The sequence below is a fragment of the Aspergillus puulaauensis genome, chromosome 5 (assembly GCF_016861865.1).
Source record: "Aspergillus puulaauensis MK2 DNA, chromosome 5, nearly complete sequence".
Taxonomy (NCBI): domain Eukaryota; kingdom Fungi; phylum Ascomycota; class Eurotiomycetes; order Eurotiales; family Aspergillaceae; genus Aspergillus; species Aspergillus puulaauensis.
The window spans coordinates 2,368,217-2,395,523 of NC_054861.1; the positions used below are offsets into that span (position 1 = coordinate 2,368,217).

Consider the following 27,307-nt stretch of genomic DNA (forward strand, 5'->3'; position numbering starts at 1 on the left):
AATAGTCATATTTTCAAGCTCAGTGAGATCCAGGTCTATCCTGAGTTGGGCTACCGATAAAAAATGAAATAAAATATACAAAGGCAGACGCCCTAACATAGAAAACAACTCTGATATAAAGTGACGGAAATGAAAATGGGTAAAAGAAAGAAACCAAACATGTCCTGTCTATGCCTTCCAGATCCGCTTAACAGTCTCTGTCAGACCGACATCGTTTGTTTCAAGTTCGTACAGACCAACAGCCGTGGTAAGAGTGAAACCACGCAGAAGCCAGTTCAGGAATGAAGCGGTCTTGGGGACACGGCGTGCGGGGAAGTAATCAATGATGGAAGCCCTGTAGAGGTGTTAGATCTTCACATTGTGGATTTGAAGCCGCTGAGACACATACTGGAATCCAACGTGCGAGTGAAGGATGATGAGCGAGCAGAGAATAGCATCCGTCGTGGGGTTGAGGGAGCCGGCAGCGAAAGGAGCGATGGTAAGAGGGATCAGACCAACAGCGACCGCTCTATTTGACGATATTAGCAAAGTTCCGAGTATTCGTTGCGAATTCTGTGTGGATTGGGCGCACCTCTCAAAAGTCCAGTGGTAGCTGCCGTGCGAAGGGTGAGGCGTAGGGATAGGAGCCGGGTCATTCACTGCGTAAAAGGCTGGTTAATATCCGTCCAAAAACCGAGGTGCTTCTCGAAATATTCCGCATGTCCTTCTATCCAGAGATACGATTCAAGTATTCAATTTCCCCCTCTTTCAAATTGCATATCCCGGGTTCGCGAGGATAGGTGTGAAGGTTTAACGTACGTGTTCCGTGGATGGATTCTATATTGCAATTAGTTAGCATCATTCTTAACACCCGCATCATCTCGGGCTTTGCCCATGAAATCCTCCAAATCTTAAGAGATCCAAGAAAGTAACAATCAATTCTGGCGCACTCACGAGGCTCAGGAGGCAGGATCTGCTTCTTCGCGGAGGCGTGAAAGGCGACGACCTGGGAGACCCCAGCGGCATTCCGGGTCGCCAGCGGCGCCCGGAAGGCAGAGAGGCAAGACTGGCGCATGAGAGAAGCCATTGTGAAAATTCTGGTGTTGACGCAGAAAAAAATGACTTCTTTTCGCGATTCAGCGCACTGGGAGACACAGAACAGAAGATACAGTCGTGAAGTCGAAGTTCCGCTGGAACCTCGGGAGTCCGCTCGGGATGCAGTCATCACATTAGGGATCAGGTGATTGGCTGGCGACCCTCCGCCCAGCCGAATTTGGCCGACTGTCGGCAATCGTTCATGCGATGGCACGAGCCACGAGATGAGAGCTGTGTTCTGCATATCTGCATTTATACTTAAGAGAGGGCCCTACTTGAGGGAGCGACGCCATTTGCGCCCTTTCACGATGTTTAATCACAAATAAGGGTCCGTTTAAAAGATGCTACCAGTCTCAAATACAATATGTTGGCATCATTCTTCAATTGCCGAGGGTGAGAGATAACCCGCAGGATGTTACGGATAGTATTGTGCCTCAAGCAGCACCTATCCTATTGAAAAACGCCCAAACCCATACAAGCCAACTTGTCATGATTATCGTTCCTCATTAAAACTTCAAGACAGCTTTGCCCAAGTTCTTTCCGTGGAAAATACCGACTAGCCCTTCCGCCGCGTTATCAATGCCCTCCGTTTCGTGGATGAGGGTCTTAAATGAGCCATCCTTGATCCATTTCTGCACATTCTCCTGATGCTCCTTGGTGTACTTGTCTCCCATTCCAGCATCGCCGACAATAAATCCGCGCATAGTCAGACGCTTTGTAAGCACAAAACTGATGTTCTTTATCGGATATGGTGCGCTGTTGTACTGAGAGATCATACCGCAGACGACGACGCGGCCAAAGTTGTTGATCGCTTCCAGGGCCGCTTCCAAATGCTCTCCCCCGACGTTCTCGTAATAGATGTCGATCCCGTTAGGGGCTAGGCGAGCTAGAGCATCTGCAGGCTTTTCCTTCTTATAGTTGAACCCTCCGTCAAACCCTAGGTCCTTGATAATGTAGTCGAGCTTCTCGTCCGATCCTACACTACCGATGACCTTGAGTCCCTCGTGCTTGGCAAGTTGGCCGACCAACTGACCGACAGCACCGCTGGCGGCGGAGACGAAGATCGTCTCTCCCTTCTTTGGCTGGCCAATCTCATAGAGCGAGGAGTAGGCCGTCAAGCCCGGCATACCTAGTGCACCCAAAAAGACTCTGATGTCTTGGATACCCAGCGGGTTTTCGAGGGGGCGGATTCGAGACAATTCATCGGCGCCTACCGAGACATAGTCTTGAATAGGTAGGCGTCCAATGATAAGGTCGCCTTCCTTGTAGGAAGCATTGTTGGATCGGACAACCTTGGCGATAGTTGCGCTTTCAATAGGCTTGTTGAGAAAGAAGGGAGGAGCATAAGATTTGACTTCAGCGCTGCGCATACGACCTCGCATGTAGGGGTCGAAGCTGGTGTAAAGCGACTGCAAAAAAACGCCGTCCGCAGGTGCCGCAGCGTTTGCATCGTACGAGACAGACTCAACGCCGAGGTGTTCTCCGGGAACAGGGTATCCCTCGGGGATTTTCTTGAAGATGAGAGCTTTATTCGTGGCCATTGTGGTTAGAGGTGTCAAGGATATGCAAAAGCAATGAGAGGCCTGTAAAAATTAGGTCTAGAGATAGATGTAAGTTGATGATATCAGACAGCAAACCTCCCGTTGGCATGAAATGTTTTGGCTTTATAAGTTCCTCGGCATGCTCAAGAATAGAGCGGGGCAGAGCCAAAATGTGCAGACTCAGACTGCGGATTATAAAGCATGATCCCACCTCGAGAACATTCTCGAGAATGGGAGCCAGCACAGCAGATCTCAAACGGGTGGCCCAGTGGTTACGTCTGGAGTTGATTCCGAAAACGGTACTGTGGCGCGCAGCAACGGAAGATAATGCAGGATTAACTGGCATAAAATAACAAGGATCTCGGTAAACGGGGCATCAGTATGATCGTTTGCGTGATGGCGCCGCAAGAAGACACCTTCTTGGTGAAAGAACCGAGGATGAACTCCATCTGGGGCTCGGGGGTATTGCTTGAAGGAGGAGACAACGCCCTCGGCGCTGGTGAGGTCACTATGAACTAGAAACCCGAGCAATCGGTGAAGAAAAAGCTCCCTCTGCTCTTTCCCCTTCGGGTTGTGCATCGATTGTCGGGTGACATCAAATTGATTGATAATGAGACATCAGATACAGAGCCCACGCAGCCACGATTGGCAGTCGTCGGAGAATTAAAAAGCGACTTTATGTCGGGTTACGAACTCTAGTCAAAGCCCAACAACCCGCCATTCCCGATCGGAAGATGATTCCTGAATTCCTCGAGAGGCGCCTAGAGAAGCCCGAATCCTTATACGGTGTCTAAGTACTTCCTACTCCCTAGTAGTAGTAGATGTAAACTGTATAGCAAACATGAGTCTGGAGCCTCAACTGGCGCGATTTTATGCCTGAGGCAGCAACGCCTCCGAGCGGACCGGCCCCGTCAGGCGCAATACTGTAGTACTCAGTTCCTGCTAAGGTTCTCAACAACACCATGATGTTGAAATTAACCTTGTCAGGGCACAGAACCACAATGGTCAATGGGAATACTCCATAAACAGATCTCGCCCCCTAATTTCGCCTAGATCTTAGTTAACTCCAGGTCTCCCTGTGTAGTCAGCGTGCGATGGCCAATCACCATGAGCCTCGCCGCCTTCCAGGGAAATCCGCGACTTTTCTGCCAGTTGATATTTTCGTAGATAAGAAGTTCCGTCTGGTTTTTTCTCTCCGTTGCCATCAGCCGTGCTTCTTCCCAACCTTGTTTGGATTAACCTTTTTCGTCGTTTGTTGTTTCTCTGCATCTTCTTATTTGGGATATCTTGCATATATCTCCTCTATCTTACCAACCATGTTGGTTGCCTTTCGTCGCTCCGCTGTGAGCCACGCGCTGCGATCCTCTCCCCGAACGTTGTCGGCGAGACCAACTCCTCAGCGCCTCCAATCGCTCTATTCATCAATTACGGGGCCATCGTACGCGCCAAAATCGCTGTTTCATTCGTCTCCTTTTAGATTCTCGTCATCGGCGATTTCTGTTGAGAAAGATGCCACCGAGAAATTTGATCTGGACCAGCCCGGGCAATCAACTTCGTTTCGGAAGTTAGCAGAGGATGGAACAGTTTCACGTCCATTAATCGACTGTATCACATCACATTTGCGCCTGGAGAATATGACGGAAGTTCAACGATTGACAATTCCTGAATCCGTAAATGGCGGCGACTTGTTTGTTTGCCCTTCCCAAACTCCTCCCTCTTCCCCTTTAAATTCAACCGTACTAATTTGAAAACTCAAAAGGTTGGCCCAAGCCAAGACTGGTACTGGTAAAACACTTGCTTTCCTTGTTCCTGTCCTGGAGAGGCTTGCCAAGGATCGTTCTTTGAATAAATCGATTATCCGTCGCGGCCGGAAGGTTGGAACTATTGATATTAGATCAATCATCATTTCTCCCACGCGAGAATTGGCCGAACAGATTGCAGACCAGGCTGCACCCCTCGCTTCCAGACTTGGATTGATTGTACAGAAAGCGGTGGGAGGCACTCAGAAACGGGACGCTTTGCGGCGAGTCTATGCAGAGGGCTGTCACATCCTAGTTGCAACCCCCGGTAGACTTCGGGATCTGCTATCCAACCACGTCAGTGGCGTGACGGCCCCAAAGCTATCTTCACTTGTTCTGGATGAGGCTGATCGCTTGCTGGACCAAGGGTTTGCTCCCGAACTTATGGAAATCCAAAATCTGCTTCCGGACCCAAAGGAAGTCGACCGTCAGACGCTCATGTTCTCTGCCACTGTAGCCCCAGAAGTTGTGGGTATGGTTCGCAACACCATGAAGCCTGATTTCAAGTTTATCAAAACCGTCAACGACAATGAGATTCCAACGCATCTTTCTGTTCCGCAAAAGACAGTGATCCTAAATGGCCTCGAAAACGCTATGCCGGCTCTCTTAGAATTGGTTAAGCTTAATTTGGACAGAGTCCCCCCATTCAAGGCGATTGTGTACTTGAACTCCACCAAACATACGAGTACTGCATATGAAATATTTAGGCACCTGCTGATTGACCCCGAAACACCGCGAAGCGGTAACCCTCTCGATCCGTTATTCCGAGGCGAGATTCATTCGCGCCTGTCACAGGCCGAAAGAACACGAGTTTCGAACAAATTTCGAAGGTGTAAATCGGGTATCCTTTTCTCATCCGACGTCACTTCCCGTGGTATGGATTTCCCCGGCGTAACCCACGTTATCCAAATCGGTACGCCAAGAGATCGTGATACCTACATCCATCGTCTGGGCCGAACGGCTCGCGCCGGTAGGACGGGCGAAGGATGGATTTTCCTCCATCAAGGGGAAAAGGGTGCATTCGATCGCATGATGCGGGATATTCCCGTCCACGTGGACAACACAACCCTCACTACCGCTGGCCTCAACATGTTGGACGAGGCCGAAGTGACCCCCGAGGCTCTATCCACCTTGATGCAAGTCAAGTCGGCCACTGCTCAACTTTTGCCAGAAGCCAAAGAGGAGACAATCTCGGCCATACTTGCGACTTTGTCTGGAATTTTCAAGAACAAGCGGATGTTGAGCACCGCTATCCAAGACCTCTCAGTCCATGGTTTCGGCCTCCGCTCTACACCATCGATGAGTGAGTATAGGTCCCAGATTTTAGGTCTTGACCAGGAGGATGGTTTTGTCGTCCGCACTCATCGCCGCACCAATCCCCGCGGTGGCCGTGATTTCGCTCGCGGTCGTGGTCACGGTCGTGATTCCTTCGGTGGTGGCCGTGACCGTCGTGACTCATTTGGTGGCCGTCGCGAATCCTCCGGTGGTCGTCGCGAATCCTTCGGTGGTGGCCGTGATCGTGGCTCCGGCCGTGGACGTGGTGAGCGCCGTGAGCGCGAGAACATTGGCGAGTGGCTCCACCAACGGAGGGATGAGTGGGCTTAAACCATACAGCTAGCCCTCGAAGTTCTCGGTACCACCAAGTATCTCCCAACTGTTAGGAGGTAGCACTTAGACACCCGCCTAAGCTGTCCTCTAATAATCAACCTACGTACCATGAAACCCCGCCTCTACTTCTTTGAAAAGACAACTTCTCTCTCCCTCTCGCAAGCACGACGGCGAAAAAAAGGCGTTTGACGACCCCAGAAACCAGCAATCCCAAACTCAGATGCATTGGGCGGCGTTTATATTATTCGGAAATTACTCACCTCTCTCCTTCCCTTTCTCGCAATCACTTCGGGTGCCTCGATTTGTTCTTGATGGTTCGGTTCGACTTCCCTTATTCTTGTAATTTTATACTTAACTGTTTTGCTTTGGCTTACTACTACTTACGATACCTACTTACTTATTCTGAAAGGGTGTTGGTTAGGGATATAACTTCGAGTTAACCATACCTTGTACGCTACGGATGTGTTGGATGTATTATAGATAGGATTCTTTTCCTCCTGTGTTATTAATTGATGATTAACTTCCCTTATATTGTTGCTCCACGTGAATAGTTAGGCTGATCGTGTTGGTACACAATTCGAACTTTGGTAGAACGAAAGTAGAGTGAAGATACAAAGGCTCAAGTTCTATCCAAATGCCCTACCCTCAAAGTAGTCGTTTAAATCATCGACGCGAAGTATAAAAACAGAGAGGTCACTAGTAGACGTGGAGGAAAATATACAAGGTTTATTGAAAACTCGAAAAAAAAACTCTCACAGAGAATCTAAGTAAAAAACAAATAGCAAATTAACTGGATGAAGATATCATGCCGTTCCCGTCCTCTCTAAGTGGGAAACTCTATTTCTTTTTAATTCTTTGTCGTCCCCCTTTTCATCGTCATCTAGAGAGGTACCTAGATCGTACGTTGTAGTTAGTAGATTCCGTCTACTCACGGCAAATCATGTCGTCACGAGCAGGACCAGTGCCGATCCATTTCACAGGAACGCCACCTAGTTCACGCTCGATGTACTCGATGTACTTGCGAGCATTGACAGGCAGCTCTTCGTATTTCTTGACACCCATGGTGTTGCTCTTCCAGCCGGGCAGCGAGATGTACTCGACCTGAACTTTGTCGAGGACCGCGGGATCGGCCGGGATGGTGTTCTCTGAGCGAGTGCCGTCGGGAAGAGTATAGGCAACACCGACCTTGATCTCGTCGAAGTCATCGAGGACGTCGAGTTTCGTGAGGTTCAGAGCGGTGTAATGGTTGATTGCTTGGGAATAGCGGAGGAGGACAAGATCGAACCAGCCGCAACGGCGCTTACGACCAGTCGTGACACCGAATTCCCTGCCAACACTCTGGAGCTTCTCGCCATCTGCGTTAAGCTGCTCGCTAGGGAAAGGACCGGAACCGACGCGTGTGGTGTAGGCTTTCACAACACCAATGATGGACTTGATGCTTGTAGGGTTGAGAGACAGCGCTTGCACGGCGCCACCCAGACCGGTAGATGAGGAGGTCACGAAGGGGTAAGTTCCGTGGTCGAGGTCGAGCAAGAGGGCATTCGCGCCCTCAACCAGGGTGTTGGGCGAATCCTTGTGCTTGTTGAAGAAGGCCAATTGGTCGACGATGTGGGGGACGAGTTGCTTACGGTACTCCTTGAACCGATTGATCTCGTCCTCAACATCGTAGTTCAGCTCCCCGAATCGTGCCGTATATCCAGAGTGAAGAGTCCTTAGCTTTCGCTCAAAGACTTCCTCATCCAAGATCTCCCCGACACGCACACCTCTCCTTGCGGCCTTGTCGGCGTAGCAAGGTCCGATTCCCTTACCAGTGGTTCCCACCTTCCGGCCACCAAGACCCTTCTCCTCCAACCCATCGACAACGGAATGCAAATCGAAACAGACGTGGGCGCGGTCCGAGATGAAAGCGCGGGCCGCAGCACCCTTCAAACCCTTGCCCTCGAGCGCCAGCAGTTCCTTGAAGAAACTAGGAACGTGGACAACGGTTCCGGCACCTATAAGGTTAATGCAACGCTCTGAGACAAGACCGGAAGGCAGGATGTGGAAGTCGTAGGTCGTGTTGCCGTGGACGATGGTGTGCCCAGCGTCTGGTTCCGCGGGTTAGAATATGCGCTGTGCGCGGAGGACGGTGAACTTACTGTGACCGCCAGCAGCACGACAGCAGAGCGTCGCTTGCTGCGACAGCATGTCCGTGATCTTCCCCTTTCCTGTTCTCTAAATTAACATATGTCTTTCTTTCCCCGGACCGGCTCTAAGAATAACCCACCTTCATCGCCCCACTGGCTACCAAGAACAATTGTAACAGTCATGATGAAACAATCGATGCCAATTTGAAGCTAATTGACAAGACGTATTCGGGATCGAATCTGCAGATAATTTGCGATTAGCCTGAGCGCCTCCAGAAAAGAAACTGATTGACCCCGCCAGAGCCCAGCAGGAAGACAAAAGAGCGCAGGAACCAGAAGACGTACAGCAATTGACCAGCAAGACTTGCGAAATAGAACAAAAATAAATCACTCGGAAGTGATTGGAGCAGCAGCGAAACCTTCGCGACCGTCAAAGACCAAAAGCCAAAAAAAGAAAGAGAGGGGAGTTGCGGATGACGGCGACCATATACTTTTGCCTCTGCCCGTGACTCAACGTAACTGTACTGTACCCCGCTGTACTTTACTGCCTTTGTCCATAGTAGATATCGGTATGGTAAGTAATAACCCCCACGGCGGGGCTAGGGTGGCCGGATCTAACAGAGGCCGCCACTTTCCTGATTTGGGACCGGACTGCCGGTATCGGCGGTTCTAGGGCTTAGGGGTAGGGCTGGCTCTAGGGCTATACAAGATATCAAATCAGCTTTTATGGATTACTGAATAGATGGATGCTATGTTCTATAGTCCAGGCTATTTACAGCGGTCTGGGGAAATCATAAGAGCCCCACTACCGGGGTCACAACAACTGGATTCCCAGCCGTAACCCAGGCTCCAGAACAGCAGCGCACTACTTGCAAACGATATTGTCAACTTGTCTATTTCACATTAGTTGCAATCGTCCCTAGCGCATCTAGAATATGGTCATAATAAAAATCAACACTGATAATACAGTGAATTCAGTAAAGTTCCCCATTTGGACCTCCAGTACTAAATCTGATACTTGTTCTTTAGGGCAAAGATAGCATTAAACCTTCTTCCTTATTTAGATGTATGCTGTTCGCGTTATTAGCTTGGGGGCTAATATCCGAACCTGCCGATTATGACTCCATATAAAACGGGAGAATAAGCGAGTTTCATTAAATATGCAGTGGACAATCATGGACATCTAATCTATGCCTCATCCCCAGTAGAACCCCGAGATATGATACACCCAAAAGAACATAACCAACCCTAGGTATAGAGATATATTGCGTAACTTCCCAGCGCCATCCCATATGCAAATGAAAAAGAAAGAAATAAAGAGCCAACTTCACCTTCCTAGAGCACCTTACCCCCAGCACGAACCCATTCCCTCATCTGCCCGTACTTCAGCATACACTCTAGGTGTCTCTCGCGCGCAACTTCCCAATGCTTCATCACCTTCTCATCCTGCACCAGTGCGTTCTTGTACGACGTGAAACCTCGTCGAGCTGTAGGGCCTGCATCGTCATCGCTGTCATCGCCAGAATTCTCATCATCACCTGGACGTGTCGAGTCTCCAATTGCGCCGAGCCAGTTGGGTGCCATCTCCGTTAAATTACTCTTGTGGCGGGAGAGGAAATGGCCGACCATTTGACCGTCAAATGTTTCCCACTCACGAACATAAGTGTTTATTTCGGCGATATACCGGTCTAACGCCATTCGCGGTATGGCCATTTGTTTTGATCCCGCGCTAATCGGGACAGGCTGTGGAGGTTCAGGGCGCTTGGGAGGATTGGGGCAGATCAGCTTTCGAGGATGTGTGTCGTCCATAGTTGTCTTTGGTGCCTTGGGCTGGGACTCGAACGGAAGAGTGGAGGATATATCCTTCAGATCTTCCAGGCCACCGCTATTCGTGGTGGTGAAAGGGAATACACCGCCCAAGATATTCATGTTCAGAGGATTTGCTGAGGCTTCTTTGTTCCCACCAGACTTTGAGTTTGGCCGTGGTCTTGACGGAGATGGCGCTGTCTTCTCTCTGCTGCTATTCGGCCTCTGAGGCGCCGGTGATGGCTGGGCAGTTTTGGCTGGAGTTTCGTCGTCAAGGTCCATGGCCTCCCCGCCCACATCAGGTGCCTGGCTTTCACGTCCTCCGACAGTTGACTCAGCCTCCTCAGCTTCCGTTGCGACGCTGGCTTGCTGCGGAGTAGGCCGTACCCTATTCGGTGGTCTGGTTTGCTTTCGAGGGCTCCGGGTGCGCTGGGAATTTGGCTGCCGCTGAGCACCATCATTAGTCGGCAGAGCATCTGAAAAGTTCTTGAACTGGAACGCTGCCGTCCAGTCGGCACTTAAGAAGTTTTCTGATGAAAATGGTGCTTGCTGTTGAGAGGCCGATTCCGGGTTGGACGACTCTCGTTTAGGGATGCTATCCGTGGCGGCCGGCGGACTGTTTCTTTCCGATGCACGTCCACGGTAATTGGAGTTCGATGTATCTTGGGAATAGCCAAACGGCTCTCTGCGACTAGATTTTCGTAGGTCATCATGGCTATTGCTCTTGAAAGCTCCGTTCTGAGGGAACTTCTTGGCTCCAAACGAGAAGTCGGCTTTCTTAGCGAACACCGGCGTGTCGGAGTTATTCCTCGCTGAGCTCGCAGAGTCAGAATCGTGCGCTGCAGCCCCAAACCATCCGTTGGTTTTATGAAAGTTGGCGAATTTCTGTTGTTGTCGAAGCCTACTCTTAGGCACTGCCTTGGGTTTGAACGTAACCTCGTCCTCGCTGAGGTCACTAGAGCTAGTCGAGTCATAATTTCGCGTTCTATCTGGACTTACGCTTCGGTGTCGCCCATTCTCTTGCGGGTCGGGGCTCGGGGGGTTGGTGTGCGGACGCGAATTGGGATTCTTAGGGGACGCGCGCGCGCTGTCGGAGCGCCCAAGCATAGAACTAGAGAAGAAGGTCTTTTCGCCTCCAGCTGTGGCGTACGTGCTCCTCGCCCTCTCATATTCCGGAGTACTCATATTATTCTCAGTACCGCTAGGGAAACCAGCGGCAGGCTTCCTCGCAGTCGGAGACGGTGCCGCACCGAAACGATCAAATCGGGAGGCATTCCTATAAGAAGCTGTGTTTGCGGCCATCGGTTCATCACCACCTGCAGCTCTTGGAGCAAAGCCTTGCTTCTTCTTCGCAGATTGGGATTGAGCATGGGCAGACTCAGCGGCCGTAGGTTTCGCGCCTGTGTACATTTTCTCGTATGCGGATTTCGGTCTCGCAGATCCGTTTGCTGTGCCAGTCGGTCTGGGTGCCGCCCCGGGCTGTCCTGATCGTCCAGTGCGAGGATCAAAAGAGGACCATCCGGGCATACCGTTTCCTTTCATCTCCTGGAACCCTCGATATGCATCCGCGCGGGTCTGCGTTTCGTCGCGCATCTTCTCCCACGGCTGCTTCGGTGCAGCCCGTGCATAACTAGCGTACCGCTGAGCACCTGAGGAAGGACCATGGTGGAAGGACTTTGGACGTTCGGAGAAGGGCGCCTTTGTATTCGGTTTGGCGGAGGGGAAGCCCGCCGTCGGGTCTTTTCGAGCAGCGCTCGGTCTGGTAGGCCCATAGTAACCATTTCGAAGTCGATCGGTGTCGTATTTCAGCCGCTGGTGTGGATCAATCAAGATCTCGTGCGCTGCTTGAATCGCCTGGAACTTTGCGTTGGATTCCACCTCTCTTCCTGGGTTCCGATCTGGGTGATATTTAAGAGCTAACCAACGTCAGATGCGCGTTCTTATAACTATTTTCTCCATCCTGTTTTCCTCACCTAATTTCCTGAACTGTTTTTTGATATCCTCAGAATCTGCACTATGCGTGAGACCCAGGTCTGCATAATAGTCTCTTCGCACGTCTAGCTTGACCATTTTGAAAGAGCAAGCAGCCCGGAAATGAACTGTGTCTCGGGGACGGTAAAAGAGGAGGTACCACTGTAGCCTGGTATACGTCTACTCCTGCTGTACATGACCTGACGAGAGGGCAGCTAGGTCTTAAAACGAATAATCGTGGCTCTGCGACGGTCGCGAGAGGAAGTGGAGGCGGGTGAAAGAGCGGAATGCGACAGTGAATAGCTTCGAAGGGGTTCGACCGTTGGAACGGTTAGGGACGGGACAGTTTTTGTTTTTCGCTCTATAAATTTCCACAGGTCAGCTGGAGATATTCTCTTTTTTTTTTACCCTCCTGAAAACAGATGGCTGAAATACCAGGAATAAGGGGCGTTGTGTCTCCCGGTATAACGACGTCAAGGAGCAGAGCTGGTCGTTGTTTATTCCAGTCCTTTGTTTATGGCAACGGTGTAGCGCTCTCGTCGTCCAGCACACAATACCGCCCGACTCAAACCTCTCCTTTCCCTCTCCTTTCCCTCTCCTTTCCCTTTCCTTTCCTTTCCGTAGGTAATCGAGAACCTCAACCGGTCGAACGGTGGTAACACAATGGCACGCAGGAGCCGGATTCGCGGGGCGGACAGGCAGATCGTGGAAAACTCGACAGCGGTACCTAGGCGACAGACAGACGCAGGAACCGGGGCGTTGAAGGAACGTAAGACACACAAGCGAAGCTGTACCTTGGTCTAACCCGAGCCCAGCTGCGAAGGGCAGAGCACAGTAGTGGACCTGATCAGACTCCGACCCCGTGCACTTTTTTTTTTCCCGCTTAGCGTGGAGGGGAGGGAGACCAACGAACGGATGGGCGGACGATCGATCACGGATCACCAGACGAGAACTACTACAGGTTGTCTACCGCCGGGTGTTTGTTTGGCTTTCAGCCGCAACCCGACAAATTGATTCTGCGGTAGATAAGATTAGAAGGGGGAGAGAATAATAATGAATTAACGAGTTACTCGAAAGCCAGGTGCGCAGTCAGCCACAGGGCAGAAAGAGCCTAAAGGAACCTGACCTGGATCCTGGAGCTGCAAAGTGAATGTTGGAGGTGGTCGATCTGCCCGCCAACAAACCGAAAAGCCGCAAAGCCGCCCGCAGATTCACGCTTGCTGCCCAATTTGCATCATCTTGGCCTCGTCTTAGCCTGGCCTTTATACTGAAGAAAAAGCCATTTTCAACGGTTGGGCTTGTTTCTCTCGAGGCTCACTGTAACCTCAAGTGTACTACTATGTTTATACAGACCATCGTCCATCCATTAACATTCACAGTATTAGACAAATACAGAAATATATATATAGTGAGTAGGTAATATGCAACAGTGAATGACTTCGTTAATCGTTTCACCTAGTCCTTTTATAGACCCAAGATCCCAATAACCGTTCTTTTCCTTGGACCCAAAAAATAAGAAATAAGGAGAGAGGTTAGATGAGAAAATTTATATCCCCGAATACCCCGGTCCTGTTCCGCCACCAAAGAAATACCCTTCAAGTAAATCATAATTCGCGTTTTCGCTCCAGTCATGCTGGAAGTCAACTGCCATGCCGAATCCAAGATCGATGCCAATATTTTGCCCAGCATCGCCCAACGACGGCACCTGATATTTGTATTCGGAGTTTTCGTCAGAGCCCATCGACATCTGACGCTCGATGCTTGCTGGGTCGTAGTCTAGGTAATCGAGGCCCACGCTACCGGGGTGTTCTTGGTCTGTGGGTTGGAACTGTGGAAGGCCGGTGGTCGCACCGACGCTATTTGGAGAAGCGCTTTGCTGGGGCGAGTTGCCGTAGTAGTATTGTTGTTGTGGTGGTTGCTGTGCCTGTGGCGAGACGGCATTCTCAAAACCACCATAATATTCCATGGAAGGATTGCGCTGGATATTTGGTCGCGCGAAGTTTGGATCCGAAGTCTCGGGGATAGGGTAAGGTGGCTGCTGTACCTGCTTTCCCAGGCCGCTGCTGCCCTGTCCATTATCGCCAAAGAGATCGTCAAGGTTCATATCAAATCTAGGAACGGGTCGAGATTGTCTCATTTGAATCTGTCGCCGGGCTACGTTATGTCGCTGTCGTTGGTCTGCTTGTTGTCTTGCGTATTGTCTTGACCGGGAATGTGTCGCACTTGACTGTTTAGACCCGAAGTTAGTTGTCGGTATCCGGCTTAAATCAACTTGTGGCCCAAAACCGGTTGTCGAGAGACACATTTCAACCGTTGCTTTGCTCATACGCTCAAACGCGTCACGACAGGCTTCTGCGGGAGGACACTTATGCATCAAATCTCCAAGTACAGACGTCGCCGCAAGGACAGTGAAATCCACCTCGTCGGGTGTCTGCAAATATTAGCGGCTGTTAACATCTGCTAAAAAAAAAAAAAAATGATATGACAAACATACCAGACGACTGCGCACGTAAGGCGAGTGCCAAATTGCATACAAGAATGAGATACCTAAAAGATAGACCGTGAGCAAAACAAATAACCTACAAGAAGCGGCGTGTCCTTACCTGCCATAAAAATGTGGTGCGTTGCCAAATAAGTATAATTGACGAGGCGCACACGATGCATTTGGCGGTATATCCGAATTACTTTTTGCCCGGCTTCAGCAACCTTGTAATAGATATCATCCTCGTCCTCCTCATCTACCTGCGAAAACGACGGGCTGGAGACATCCTCGGCAGGGGAGAGCTCATCCACTAATTCAGCAGGAACAGTGAGGCTCTGCTGATATAGCATGATAACTGCTTGCCAATAGTTCAACTCCAGGAACTCAAGTGGGAACCGCACGCCATTCTCCTGGGGTGCCGGTGCGCTCTGTTTCCATTCCAGCAGCCGCCGGTCAACGTCTCTCCTCCACGAGCGGAAGGTGTCGAATCCTTGGAGGAAGGGTGACACGACGTCGGCGCGCATGAAGCTCTTGGCGGCATGTGGGACTCTCTGCCGGGCGAATCGTGCCTGCTGGTGCTGCAGGACGTCCTGAATCTCCGACTGGAGCAGGCGCAGCTTAAAATAGTGGAAAGCAGAATGTTTATAACTCGGGGAGCCTTCCGGCGCCTTCATTATCCCAGATTTAGTGATATATTTGTCTTCCAAGATGGATGGGAATTCGGTGCTTATGGCCTGATCGCTAATGCCAAATGGACGGCCGACGCAGCAACTGACGAGGCGGTCGAAGCTGTAGCAACACCACCATAGTCGTCGGCGAAAATCACGCACCCATTCTCGACGGCCTCGCTCGTGAACGTCGATGCGGTGCTTCCCTTTGTCACTGCTTTTGTCATGCGTACGATTTATATTGACATTTCCAGGGCCATCGATGCCAGTTCCGTCTTCGTAATGAAGCCCAAGATCAACCGCAAGGCGCATCGCAACCCCGACAATATACCAGAGGCCAGGTGCTACAGGACGGAGTAGAGCGAAACTGGCAAGGAGAAGGACTGCTTGGAGTTCTTCTAGAGCACCGAAACCGTCAGTGGTTGAAGAAGTCGACAAGAATGACTCTAGGTGGACAATCGCAGAAGCATGATATTCTTCTGGCTGGTATTGATGACTCGATAGACGTTGTCTCTTGGTTGCGGACGGGGAATGGTCTCGACCATCTTTCTGATCATCTGCTGGCTTGTCCTCGAATATGATACCGGCGCCAATCGCAAAGACGATGTTGAGAATGTATAGACTGCGAGGCGAACGGTTTTTCTCGTCAATTCCATAGGTACGATCAAGCAGTTCCATAAAGTCAGTGCGGTGGACGATGGGTATCTGCGGATTCGCATGCTCAAAATAAAGGTCAGCTAGCCTCTCAGCCAGTTCCCTATCAGGGAACGCTGCACACTTCATCATTGGCCGAGTTTGTAACCCGAAGAATGAGTCTCGCGTGGTGCTCCCTTCAGTTCCCGTAGCGCTGTGTGGTAAGCGCTCCTTAGGGCGCATTGGACCACGCTCCGATGTATTCCCAGGTACCGAACTCTTTACGGCAGCAAACACAACCCGCGCAAAGGAGATGCCCGAAGTGGACCCCAGATACCGTGGATCCGAAGTTCCTTGCACCGAGACCATCCCAATATTCGAAACGAGGTTTTGTATCCGCCAGTTATCTTCTTTATCCGTATCCTGGCTGCGCCCCGGGCCTTGGCCGCCTCGCGAGACCTTCTCCAACCCAAGAGCAGATCCATTCTTTTCCCTCTTTACTGGCACCGGATTGTCATTTCCGTCGCGCATAGACCCTTCAGCAGCCGATGACCCGTTCGGAGGAACCGCGTGTGCTTGTTGCGTGGAATCATAGCCCGCTTCCAATCTGACAGCTTCCGCCTCATCAAAAGCCGCCGCCGCATTAAACTCGATCCCGTTGTCGATCAAGGCCCTTTCAAGATATGTAACCCGCGACTCAAGAAAATACACATAGCTGCGTGGGATTTCCCGCTTCGTTATCGGGTCGTATCCGACACATCGGACCCCGGCCTTCTCACAGGCCTGGCATCGTGGAAGTCGCTGGTCACAGCGGTTCTTCCGCTGCCGGCAGCGGTTACAAGCGGACACATTGCGAAAGGAAGAGGAACTCGCCGAAGAAGTAGGAGCGGTGGCTGCGGCTGCGGCTGCACCATCGTTCATCGGCTGTTGTTGGGGTTGCGACGATATATCGTGCGGAGCGGCGACGGGCTCAGTTATGCGGTGTGGTCGTTTTCTTCCAACGGCCGTTGGCGAGATCGGGGAGGTAGGATTTAACATAACGGTGGAAGGCGTGCGGACCAGTTGCGCAAATGTCCCACCATGTCTCGCCTGTGGGTTCTCTTTCTATAGAGTGAATGTAAACGAAAACGCTGTCGTGGTATACCCTGGGTGATCGGGAAACAGGTCAGCAGCACTCATATAGGCGATGGGATGCTTTGTTGTCCTGCAGGGATTGAGTTCGAAACTGGCGAGTTAGTCGCCGTACTGTATGTAGTACTATCGCGAAGTTCACTTTTTATTTATAGTAATTGGTTAAAGTCTCCGAGACGATGGTCAAGGCAGAGGGCGATTCTGTCGGCAATGCGGAGCGCAATCGCAGCGCATGACGGAAGCAATCCGCAACACACCAGCAGAGGCACGTTAAGCAGGGGAACGTGGTCGAGGTACCAGGAATCGGGTGAAAAAAAAAAAGAGATAGAGAGAGAGATGAAGTAGCCAAGAAACGACACCAACCAGGCAGATTGCGACAGTGTCAGTGGATTTTTGGGAGGACCTCCGCGAAAGCTGGGACGTGTAATCTCGAGTAAGATACCTATGCGTGGGGGTGAAATGTAGTAAGTAGAACCTCGGTCAGAGCTCACTCAAGGCCCCATCGGCCAAGTCAAGAAAGTCCAAAAAAACGAAAACGACAGTATCAAAAAGTAAACACCAAGATAGAGCCCCCTCAAAGTCCTCAAGATCCGAAGCACTGGAGAGTCAACATCTCCAACTTGAGCCAGGCTGATCTCCATGGATGTCACAGTACCGGAAATTACGGAGTCACCGCACGTGACTGCGTAAGAAATAAGGCATATGATTGGCCATTGATAAGGAATGGATTCCCATCCCACCGACGACGGGATCGAGTCAGTCACCTGCATTTGATCTCGATATCAGATCTTATTTCGTTCCCTTGCTATCATGAAAACTCATTCAGAAGGTCCAAGTTGTTTCCTTGTCGCTGACCCGGGTGTCCATGATGCTGTGATAAAATACGGGGTTGTCTTAGTATCGAATCGCTATCGGGCAACCCCGCACTGTCGATGAAGGAAATACTCGGCTGTTTGTGGACGAGAGCGATTCATCAGAATAAGGCGGGGAAAGGTGGCAGGGCCACGCCGGGGTCTACCCTCAACTACATTATCCTAGCACGGATGTTTCAAAAGAAAGCGTAGAAGGCGATGAAGAGAGGTAGGGGCTTCCTCCATCTATGAAATTGGGGTTATGAGAATGGTATATAGATAGCCGCATAAACACTGAGATATAACTGAAAATGAGAAAAGAGCCTCCAGGATGCATGGAACTTGAATAATGAAAAGACCGACCCCCACTGAAAAATTGCCTCGAAATGATTCCTCCCAGAATGATTAGAACAGATATCCTCCTCATGATATGATGCTTTTTGATACCCAACACATGCATGCATCCAGTCTATGTAATATAAGCGCCACCCAGTCTTGAATCATGATCTTAAAAAACCAAAAGCGAGAAGAGAAAAAGACGAATAGAATATGGCTCACGGGCGTCATCAAAGGAAGCGAGCAAAGGAAAAAACAAAATAAATGAAGCTGAAAGCAGAAAACAGTAAAGTGAAATCAGGAAGCAAGTGGGAAAAAACAATGATGTGGTCGTCGGGTATAGGTAAGACGGAGAGAAATGTAAAATGACGTTCATGAAGATAAAGAGTAAATAGTATGCCGCTGACCCGCAGCCTCTGCAAGCGAGTAGATTAGATTACTCACGCGCAGGCCTCGAGTCGGTGGCACTTAATCCCATACTGGGGATTTCGAATTCATCGACGCTGGTGCGCGCTGAGGAGAGTAGTCTCCGCACTTCCTCGGCGGTGCCATCTTCTTTGTCCGTCGTGAAGGAGCCCCGCATGGCGTTCCTGCTAGAGTGAGACGTGTTTGGCTCAGGGTTCTTCTCATCAAGGTCCTTGCGTGGCTCGGGCTCCTCCATCCAGAAGCTCTGAATGGCACCAATGGTGCACACAATACCACAAGCCCACCATGAGATCACGGAGTAACCGCTGTCAAGGCCCTTGGAGTGGAGGAATCCGGTTACACTCGGTCCAAAGGCACGGCTCAGACTGGCTGTCGAGGCGGCAGCACCATTGATTGATCCAAGAACCTTCGATGAGGGCGCTGCGTTGGCAAGCAGAATTGCGGTGGAGGGGAAGGCGATGACATGGAAGGTGATCTTGCAGATCAGGGCGACATATGCGGCCGTCATTTGAAGCTTCTCGGGTAGGAGAATCAGATATGGGACTAGCAAGTAAAGCGGCGGCCAAACGAGAAGCACGAAGCGAAATGTGCGTAGGGTCCCAAAGTGACGAACGACGAAGGGAAATAGCCAGAGCTGCGCGATCATGGAGTATACGCCTTGCACTGCAAGCATCAGTCCAATTGTTTTGGTTGTTAGTCCTAGGCCACCCGTAAACTTGAATGGCAGGGCAACATTTGCGTCACTCTTCGGGGTGCTCAGGAAGACGGGCATTAGCTGGTCAAACGAGACGCTATGGCTATTGACATGTTAGCATACAGCCTGGACAAACAGGCGTGCGCACCCTGGTCCGAGTGACCCAAGGGTTGCATCGGGTAATTGTGGAAAAGACTTACTATGCAAGGATTCCATATGCGATGATGTTGAAAACAACTTGTCTCGTAAAGGCCTTTGGTGTACCACTTGACCGTCGGCCCATCTGCCTCTCAATGTCGTCATCTCCGGAAAGAGTATCGACCTCATCCTTCACTGGACCCAAACGAGGGGAGGATTCTGTGCTCCGGTAAGCTGGCGGGGCCATCTCTTCATCGTCACAACCGGCTGAATCCGCTTTGACATCCGCGTCCTGCACGCCCGAACCCCAGCATCTGCCAATCAGCCAGTTGCCCAGTTCCAAACCTCGGTCACGACGATACTTCTTTTCCGGATGAGTCTCCTCCAGGAACAGCAACCCAACCACAACCCCAGACACCAGCACGACAACACAGACTAAGTTGGGCAGCAGAAATGGAAACTTTTCGAACACGGTCCCTTTCGAGAATAATGTGGGATAATTGTCGCATGGCTGTGACAACGCACCGCCCATCGCCGGTCCAATGATGGACCCCAAACACCAGACGAACGGCATGATCGAGTAGGCGCGTGGTTGATGCTCTTTGACCGTGACGATCTCGGCGACAGTCGTCTGCAGAACCCCAATGTTTCCGTTCAACAGCCCGCCCAAGGAGCGAGCAATCATAGCTGTCGCCAAATTGGGAGCGAATCCAAACACGACCATACTAATGGCCGTTCCAATCAGGCCCATGACTAGTACCGGCTTCCTACCAATCTTGTCGCTCATCCGGCCCCAGAACATACCAGCTGAGAATTCGGCGAAAGTAAATGAGGAGGTGATTAAACCGGCGTAAAGGGCAATCTTGCCATCATCGTCTGCGACGTTGAACGATTCCACCATGTGATAGACATATGGGAAAATTGACATGAACGCGATTGGCTCGCAGATGCGGCAAAGTGCTTGTGTAACAGTTAGTCGCATGTCGCTACCCGAACCTCAACAATGAAAATATGATACACGAAAATTTCACAGGTAAAAAGGATACAAGGATCATTGCCAATAGAACCCAGCTAGATGCAGGATTCTATCGGGGTTGGGCGCAAAAAAAAAAAAAAAGAAAAGAAAAGAAAAGAAAAAACCGCACGCAAGTCGAGGTTATGATGTGGCGCTATATCGATGTACTCACCTAGTACAAAAAGCTGGCGTATAGGAAACGCTGACCAATCACCCTCGCGCTTCTCATTGCGCCGGCTCTGCAGAAATGCTGGTCGCTTGAACATTGTGTCTGTTGGTTTTGAAGTCGACTGACTCGTTGGGTTCCTTAGTGACTCAAGGGGAAGAAGAAATGAAATGTCTTGCCTCAGCCTTGCGAGAAGAGAGCAAGCGAGCAAGCAAGTGGCCGGAATGTGCTACTGGTTTCAAAGTTCGATGATAGAGAGCCGAGGAATGATCGTTATATCGAAAGGGAGCTTTTGTCAAGGGGCTTTCGGCATGTCTTCCCTTGTTCCAGGTCGATCTTGCAAAGGCACCTCAGAGTTTGTTTCTTTGGTGACCTAATTTCCCATATGCTGTTTGGCCGGGAAATGCGAGACTGTGTGACGACTGCAAGGGCAACACAACCAGAGAAAACTTTATTCAATTGGGTTGGGAAATGCCCCGATTTGGAAATTCGTCAGAGAGCAAGTGACCTGGATGATTAGGTTGCCAACACGTAGGGACAGGATAGTCGATTAAGCCGCAGTAACAGTAGAATTGAGAGTTGAACGGTTGAAAGGGAAGGCGCTAAGTATGGGTGGTATGAGTAGGAGAGCAAGTATAATAAGGATTGGAAGATCCGAGGAAGAAAGGGAGAGTATTTGAGTGGGAACTTGGAAGGCAATGTTAAGGAGGAAAGTATGGGAGGGGAATTTCAAACAAGGACGGGAAGGAGGATTATTAAATGAAGCTCCAGGGAGCAGACGACAGTTAACGGTCGAGTGAACATCTCCATTCTCCATGGGAAGACGATGGAGCCCATTTTGGTTACAGCTGTACAAAGCCCAGGTTGCAGGATGCAGTCGGCAGCAAACAGTTGAGGAATATCAGGGATCCACATCTTTGTCTCTCTCTGTCTGTTTTTCTGACCTAGTCTGATTGGACTTTTTTTTTTATTAAAATAATTATTATTTTGATTTCTTGGGACCGACGTTTTCAGATAGACTGGGTGGAGAGAGAGAACGAGAGATGGGTGAATCGCGAAAACCCGACTGGCTATGCAGAAACCCACCCAGCAAATAATGGGGTACGACAGACGGGGAACAGGGAAATAAAATAAAATAAAATAAATAATGGGTAAAAAATAAAATAAAAAGGAATAGACCTGAGGCTGGAGACAGAAACCGGAGCCTGAAAAGGGGTGGAGCCAATAGGCGGTTGAGCAGAGGATAGAGGACGGACCAAGCATCCACGACGTCTATAGGTCATTTCATTGACTTCGTACCGAGTCGGGTCGGTTGGGTATACCCTTTGCGCCTTGACAATGGGATGACCTGACCTAGCAGGTACCTGAGAGCAGATACCTCCGGATATTGGTTGAAAGCAAGAGGCTACAGCTTACACAACAGGTGCAACAAAGAACGGGAAGGCGGGATCGTTGGGGCGAGAAGAGCAGCCCGATCAGTCGGATATTACGGAGCAGGCTACGTGTAGATTCGATGTCAGGAATCCTACAGCAGGTAAAAAAAAAATGATCATACGTGGGTGATCTGATTTCCTCCGAATGGAGGCAATGCGAAAGGACTATTCTCAAGACGAGTGGGATGAATCCGGCTCAGATCAGAGATGCAACGAGTCACTGGCACTGCAAGAGCCGGGGCCTGTCAGGTCACCTGGGATGAGTAAGAAAGGGAGCGAGGATGCGTAAAAAGAGGGAGGGAGAGGTCGGAAACCGAATCACAAGAAGACTGAGGAAGAGAGAGAGGAATCACGAATGGGAGGGCGAAGGGGAACTGGAGCCGCCGGCGCAGATTGACCGGTAGAACAGCGGACCCATCCTGGCCCTGAGTGCCGGCTCCGGGGAAGAGTCAAGGTGAGGACTTAGAAGCGCGCTAACAAGGGCTGTAAGGACGATCGGCTTTCCAGAAGTTTGGTTTTAGTGCGACTCCAGCGAGATGATAGATCTCACACCACCAGCCCACTTGGAGCGCCGTTCCAAGGAAAAAAGGGACGCTCTTCCGCCTTCCGCCTCCCTTCTCCCGTTCCACAAGGGGCAGTCCTTGAAATGAAGAGTGTTCGACTATTACTTATGAGCCGTGCAAACGCAATTCATTACTATCATGCTTTTCCGGGACTGGGGACGGCCGATTCTTAGAGATATCATCAAAAATTGGCTGTGGAAAGGGGACAGCTCTTCCTCCACCTTGGATGCGCTTGTGACCTGAGGAATGATGACATTTCCAAGATTTTGCCCTCGAGCTGCAATTCGTAATTAATATTAGAAGCAAACAAAGACAGCGAGGAGGCAAAGGCGTTGTTCAGGAATCAGGAGAGAAAGGGGGGAAAGGAAGATGCGGTGTATCCGTATGCGATACAGCTCGCCTCTGGTGACAGTAAAAAACGGGGACCAGAAATTCGGTAAGCTGGGTCAGGAGGAAACAAACAGGTGACGATCAGAAACAGGAGGCAGAGACAGAAGGCGAGCAATTGGAATGAAGTGGGTCTGATACAGGCAGGAAGTGAGCAGTCGAGAGCTGTGCCCGTTTCACCTCAACCCCTACGGAGTGGGAGAGCGCCTGCGGTGAGGGCCAGAAAACGCACTAAACCTTCGTGACGGGGGCCATTTCGTCACTTTGCCTCGAGTGGGCCGCAAACGGGCTGATCGGGGAGAAAGATTGATTGACGTCTAGCGTTCTGACCATTTCAAAAGGGGTAAGCGAACCTTGACACCAGAGTACTCGTGAGTCGTGAGTCGTGAGTCGTGAGTCGTGAGTCGTGAGCTGTTCTTGACGCTCAATCAGATGTGCTTGGGAACGGGAGTAATCCCAGCCCAATTGGCTTTTGCCCCGGTCCCTGGTCCGTCTTACACAGTCGTAAGAGCAATACGGTACCTGGAAGATCTCAACCTGGATGCGGAGCAGACCGACCTATCGACGCGAGGAGGCGAGGCAGTATTGCGGCGTCGACAAGATAACCAGCAGGGATGATTGGAATAATCATGCCAACCCCTCTCCCCTGTTCCTCATTTGCCGTCGGACCGTGGAAGATATTTTCAATATTGAAATGATTATGATCTCTGAAGATACCATCCCTGACTGACAGCCACCACTACGGATAAAAGTGCTTGTGCATAACTGGCAACTGGCAACTGCCGGGTCCTGGGGCCCCATACCAGGCACCGATCACGGTAAAAGGCTGGAAATGCTTGACGTCATTTTCCAGAATGGTTTTTACGGAGTAGTCAGTCGATACTAGTAGATAGTTAGGCATAGGGCCCGTGACCCGACGCTACTTTGCCAGGTGGTTGTTGCATTGCTCCATGCAAGTAGACCCGCGGCTGCCACGCTCTGAATATGGGCGACCAGGGCTAATGACTCATATGATTATTTGGAAAAACCCCCCCGCCCCCCGTAAGCCGAGAAGACGTGGAAAATTGTTCCAATGATGTTGCAATGGCGCTAAATGTGACGACGTGATAACGGTGATATGGAGTACGGAGTAAGATCCATGGTCTATGGGTCCATAGTGCATAGCTTAGCGCAATCCAGATCTGGAGCCACGCGAGCCGAACGAGGTTGAAGAAGAAGAGGGGCAGAAGGAGGATCGAAGGGTGGGCGCTGCAACTCAAGCCTGCAGGTGATCTCTTGATCATTACAGACAGCTCCCATCGAGCGGACCTCCTCCGAAGTATGCGTCTGATAGGCCCGACTGACCATTGGACCCGTCTGCCTCCCAACAGAACCCTAAAACGAAAGGGTCAGGTCGGAGACTAAAACGACAAGGAAAGTGCCATGATACTGGTCTATTTTGACGGGGATGGTATCAGAGCGGAGGTAAATTGTGGTAATAAATTGATGACCCTTGGCGGAGCCATCTCCGATGTAGCAGAATAACTCATGTAAGAATGCTCGGCACGGCACTAAAGGCAGTGCTTGTCTCGGGCAACAAAAAGCTCGGATTGCTAGGACGCTTCATTCTATGGCGGGAAAAGCTACTTGAAAGGGCAGGGCTGCTCAACGGTACCTACCAAGTGCCCTAGGGCATTTTTCTCCTACCTTGGACTTCAAAGGCGTTGTGGCTATGACTGTTTCCCGAAAAAGGGCAATAATGAAGCAGTGTTGAGGCCTCTAGAATTCGAACACGTTCGCTTCACTCCGCTGACGCACTGTGGATTAACAACGTGTGCCTTGTATGCATATGGTGTTGACAGTCGGTGGACTACCAAGAAGTGCCGAAAGGTTCCTTGGCCTGCGAACGGGGTGGCCCGCAGTATGATCCACGGCCACGAGACCGCTTAGCGATGACAGACGAAGTTTATTAGTTAGTAGATTGACCCCATTAATCACAACAGTATTTAGGCGCCCCATCTCGAGATACCAGTGTCGTCGTGTTCGTCATGAAATCCAGTCGGAGAATGCGGAATCGGGCAAGAAAATGATGGAAGCGAAGCGTAGATTTGCACCAGTATGCATGGTTACCTATCATGTGAGCATTGACCAACTCGTGCTCTGTTTTATGGTTCGCTCCCTGTTGACGATCAAGTGTTTCAAGAATAAAGACGAGCAAGGCAAACAGCGATTGGAACCTCGTCGGGGCGGTGCCGGTAGAATGCATATCGGGAGGATGAGACGAGTCATCGCGAATAATGTCGGTAGAAGGCGATGGCGAGTCGCTGCAGAGGAAACACCGCCGGCCGCAAGCGGTGAGAACTGAGAAGCAAACGTTGGGTGCAGACTGCAGACAATAACTTCAAGGATGAGGATTGGCGAGGTGGCAACATCTGTCAGGATCCTGGCCGGTTTTCTACGGCCTGCATGGTCGGCGCGTGTTTATTTCGCTCCGACCCCAGCTCATAGGTCCGTCCGGGGTGCAAATCCTGCTGGTTTGGGCAGAAACACAATCAGCAGGCAGCTTGACATTTGTGCTTGCATCTCTCCAACCACAGCCTGCGTAATGATTAGGAGATGCTTGAGCCTACGTCCTTGTCTGCCTTGCAGCAACCCGAAATCAAATGTGCGGTGAGAGAGGGGTAATATGACTGCCCCTCATCGCGTCTCCAACTCCCGAGTCCTGATTGTTGTTTATTTTAACGGATGGCCAAGAGCATGCAAGGAAAATTACTCGAGCGCTGCCACATATCATGATGTCCGTGCTTGGTTTCTAGCGGGACAAGCAAACGCGTATGTCGTATGAAGCACGAGTGAATGGAACTGTTATACAGAGTACGGAGGTAACAGCGGAAAGAGCCCGGGCATCTCCAGATTGATAGCTCGGTTGGGTTATCCCCTCTTGACATGTTTCCTACTTCCTGCCCCGCTGACAATCCCCCGATTCGAGAAAAACTCCGATATCACTCATCGACGGGACAAAGAATGGCAGGTTGACACCGTAGTCCGTACACTTGATGAGTAGCACACGGAAACCCTGCGAACAAAACAACCGAGTCGCTGGCAGCCTTCGGGGGACGTATAATCCAACACCGTGTTGGACAGCTACAATACTCTGTGCTGGTTTGGCATCGCCTCATGACATCCGAATTACTGGGGGCTCGTTCCTTTTTGTCTTAGCCCGCACACCATGAATCCCCGACTCACCAGCTGCTTTGTGGGTTTTGGCGAGATTTGTCCGATTCCCAACTCTCGCCCCGCAACCAGTACAAAGCGCAAGCTACTTGTGAGTCGTGAGTCGTGACGCAACTCTCAAAGGTTCATGGATGAAGATAGCGTATCGAGTGGATCAAGGATCGCCTTCAATATGCAGCCCACAGTGCCGAACTGTCGGGTCGGAGTTGCACCTCGCCTATAGATGACAGAGACCCTTGTACTGAAAGCAAAGCGACCATTCAGCATGCGATAAACGGCCATTCACGCCTCTCGTCATACCCTGAGCGCCTTGCTGGGCACTTTGAAAATGTTTTGAGTTGGACTTGGAAAGAAAATAATCGACACTTGGCCGCCACAGCCGCGCGCACTTACACCGTATATTTGTTGTGAAAATTATTTGGACGCTCCTTGACCTGAACTATTTCCGCTCTCGTCGAATGAGGAGTGCTGGAGCAGTTGTTTTGCCAGCGGGGCCATTTTTTCTGGAATCATTCGGTACATTCGGGACAACTCCAGCTGAAAGGACCATGTAGGGATTGCCCCTTGGTCTGTAAAGGTATTCAGTCCCCGAGTCTCGCTCCACCGACTGAACCATGGTCCATTGTACGATGGTTTCTGTTTCTGGTCCACACGGAGACGGAATCGTTCCCCGGACTCAAGGAGTCAAAGAACGGCGGCCTGCCTTGATCGCTGACTGGAAAGTCGGGTGAGTCGGGTGACAGCTGAGAGCTCGGGGCTGTCACACCGTCACACACCAAAAGGTCCGCATGGGCGCGAAAAGGTCCGCATCCACCGTACTTTCAAGAGGCAACCCAAGGAATGCTCTCTGTAATACTCTTAATGCCGATAAGTTCGTACTTTGCGATCTCTTGAAAAGTTAATTTGGCTGTGACGGCTGTGACGACTGTGATAAGTGGAGGGGTTGGCGGGTGGGGAGGAAAATCTCCTAGCATCCTCGTCTTTACTTTTTCTTCCGCGTGGAGACTGCAATTCTCCTGGGACGAGCTTGGGCCGGTACTTGGCTCAATAATGTCGAAAATGAGATGTCATCATTGCTGACTCGGGGCGACAAGAGTATCCGCCTGCCTCTGTGACGATTCCCCTGGTGGCAAACCTGGATAGTGGATGGGAATGTGGAATGTAGAAACTAGAAAGCAATCTAGTACCTTGCGGAGCCCTCCCCGACCACGGCGCCGACCCATCGGAATGCATGAGCCGGTGCCGC

At 50.8% G+C, this 27,307-nt stretch overlaps 7 protein-coding genes across 7 annotated transcripts; 1 reads left to right on the forward strand and 6 right to left on the reverse strand.

Moving 5' to 3' along the window:
- Positions 1–168: 168 nt before the first annotated feature.
- Positions 169–1,066, reverse strand: SDH4 (CybS family protein; the record flags this gene model as incomplete). Its single annotated transcript, XM_041705962.1, has 5 exons — positions 169–334; positions 389–508; positions 572–638; positions 799–816; positions 934–1,066. The coding sequence occupies 5 exons, from the start codon at positions 1,064–1,066 to the stop codon at positions 169–171; spliced, it is 504 nt and encodes a 167-aa protein (XP_041558395.1).
- Positions 1,067–1,580: 514 nt separating this feature from the next.
- Positions 1,581–2,615, reverse strand: APUU_50913A (MDR family NADP-dependent oxidoreductase; the record flags this gene model as incomplete). Its single annotated transcript, XM_041705964.1, has 1 exon — positions 1,581–2,615. One exon carries the CDS (start codon positions 2,613–2,615, stop codon positions 1,581–1,583), a length of 1,035 nt encoding a protein of 344 aa, XP_041558396.1.
- A 1,316-nt stretch (positions 2,616–3,931) lies between these two features.
- Positions 3,932–6,019, forward strand: APUU_50914S (uncharacterized protein; the record flags this gene model as incomplete). The annotated part of the gene is made up of 2 exons (XM_041705965.1): positions 3,932–4,302; positions 4,375–6,019. 2 exons carry the CDS (start codon positions 3,932–3,934, stop codon positions 6,017–6,019), a joined length of 2,016 nt encoding a protein of 671 aa, XP_041558397.1.
- A 927-nt stretch (positions 6,020–6,946) lies between these two features.
- adB (adenylosuccinate synthase ADE12) lies at positions 6,947–8,331 on the reverse strand (the record flags this gene model as incomplete). The annotated part of the gene is made up of 3 exons (XM_041705966.1): positions 6,947–8,109; positions 8,161–8,229; positions 8,289–8,331. 3 exons carry the CDS (start codon positions 8,329–8,331, stop codon positions 6,947–6,949), a joined length of 1,275 nt encoding a protein of 424 aa, XP_041558398.1.
- Positions 8,332–9,483: 1,152 nt separating this feature from the next.
- On the reverse strand, positions 9,484–12,024 carry APUU_50916A (DnaJ domain protein; the record flags this gene model as incomplete). The annotated part of the gene is made up of 2 exons (XM_041705967.1): positions 9,484–11,870; positions 11,928–12,024. 2 exons carry the CDS (start codon positions 12,022–12,024, stop codon positions 9,484–9,486), a joined length of 2,484 nt encoding a protein of 827 aa, XP_041558399.1.
- Positions 12,025–13,471: 1,447 nt separating this feature from the next.
- Positions 13,472–16,746, reverse strand: PPR1_1 (Zn(II)2Cys6 transcription factor; the record flags this gene model as incomplete). The annotated part of the gene is made up of 3 exons (XM_041705968.1): positions 13,472–14,356; positions 14,420–14,472; positions 14,529–16,746. The coding sequence occupies 3 exons, from the start codon at positions 16,744–16,746 to the stop codon at positions 13,472–13,474; spliced, it is 3,156 nt and encodes a 1,051-aa protein (XP_041558400.1).
- Positions 16,747–18,462: 1,716 nt separating this feature from the next.
- APUU_50918A (MFS transporter) lies at positions 18,463–20,565 on the reverse strand (the record flags this gene model as incomplete). Its single annotated transcript, XM_041705969.1, has 3 exons — positions 18,463–19,249; positions 19,347–20,244; positions 20,472–20,565. 3 exons carry the CDS (start codon positions 20,563–20,565, stop codon positions 18,463–18,465), a joined length of 1,779 nt encoding a protein of 592 aa, XP_041558401.1.
- Positions 20,566–27,307: the final 6,742 nt, after the last annotated feature.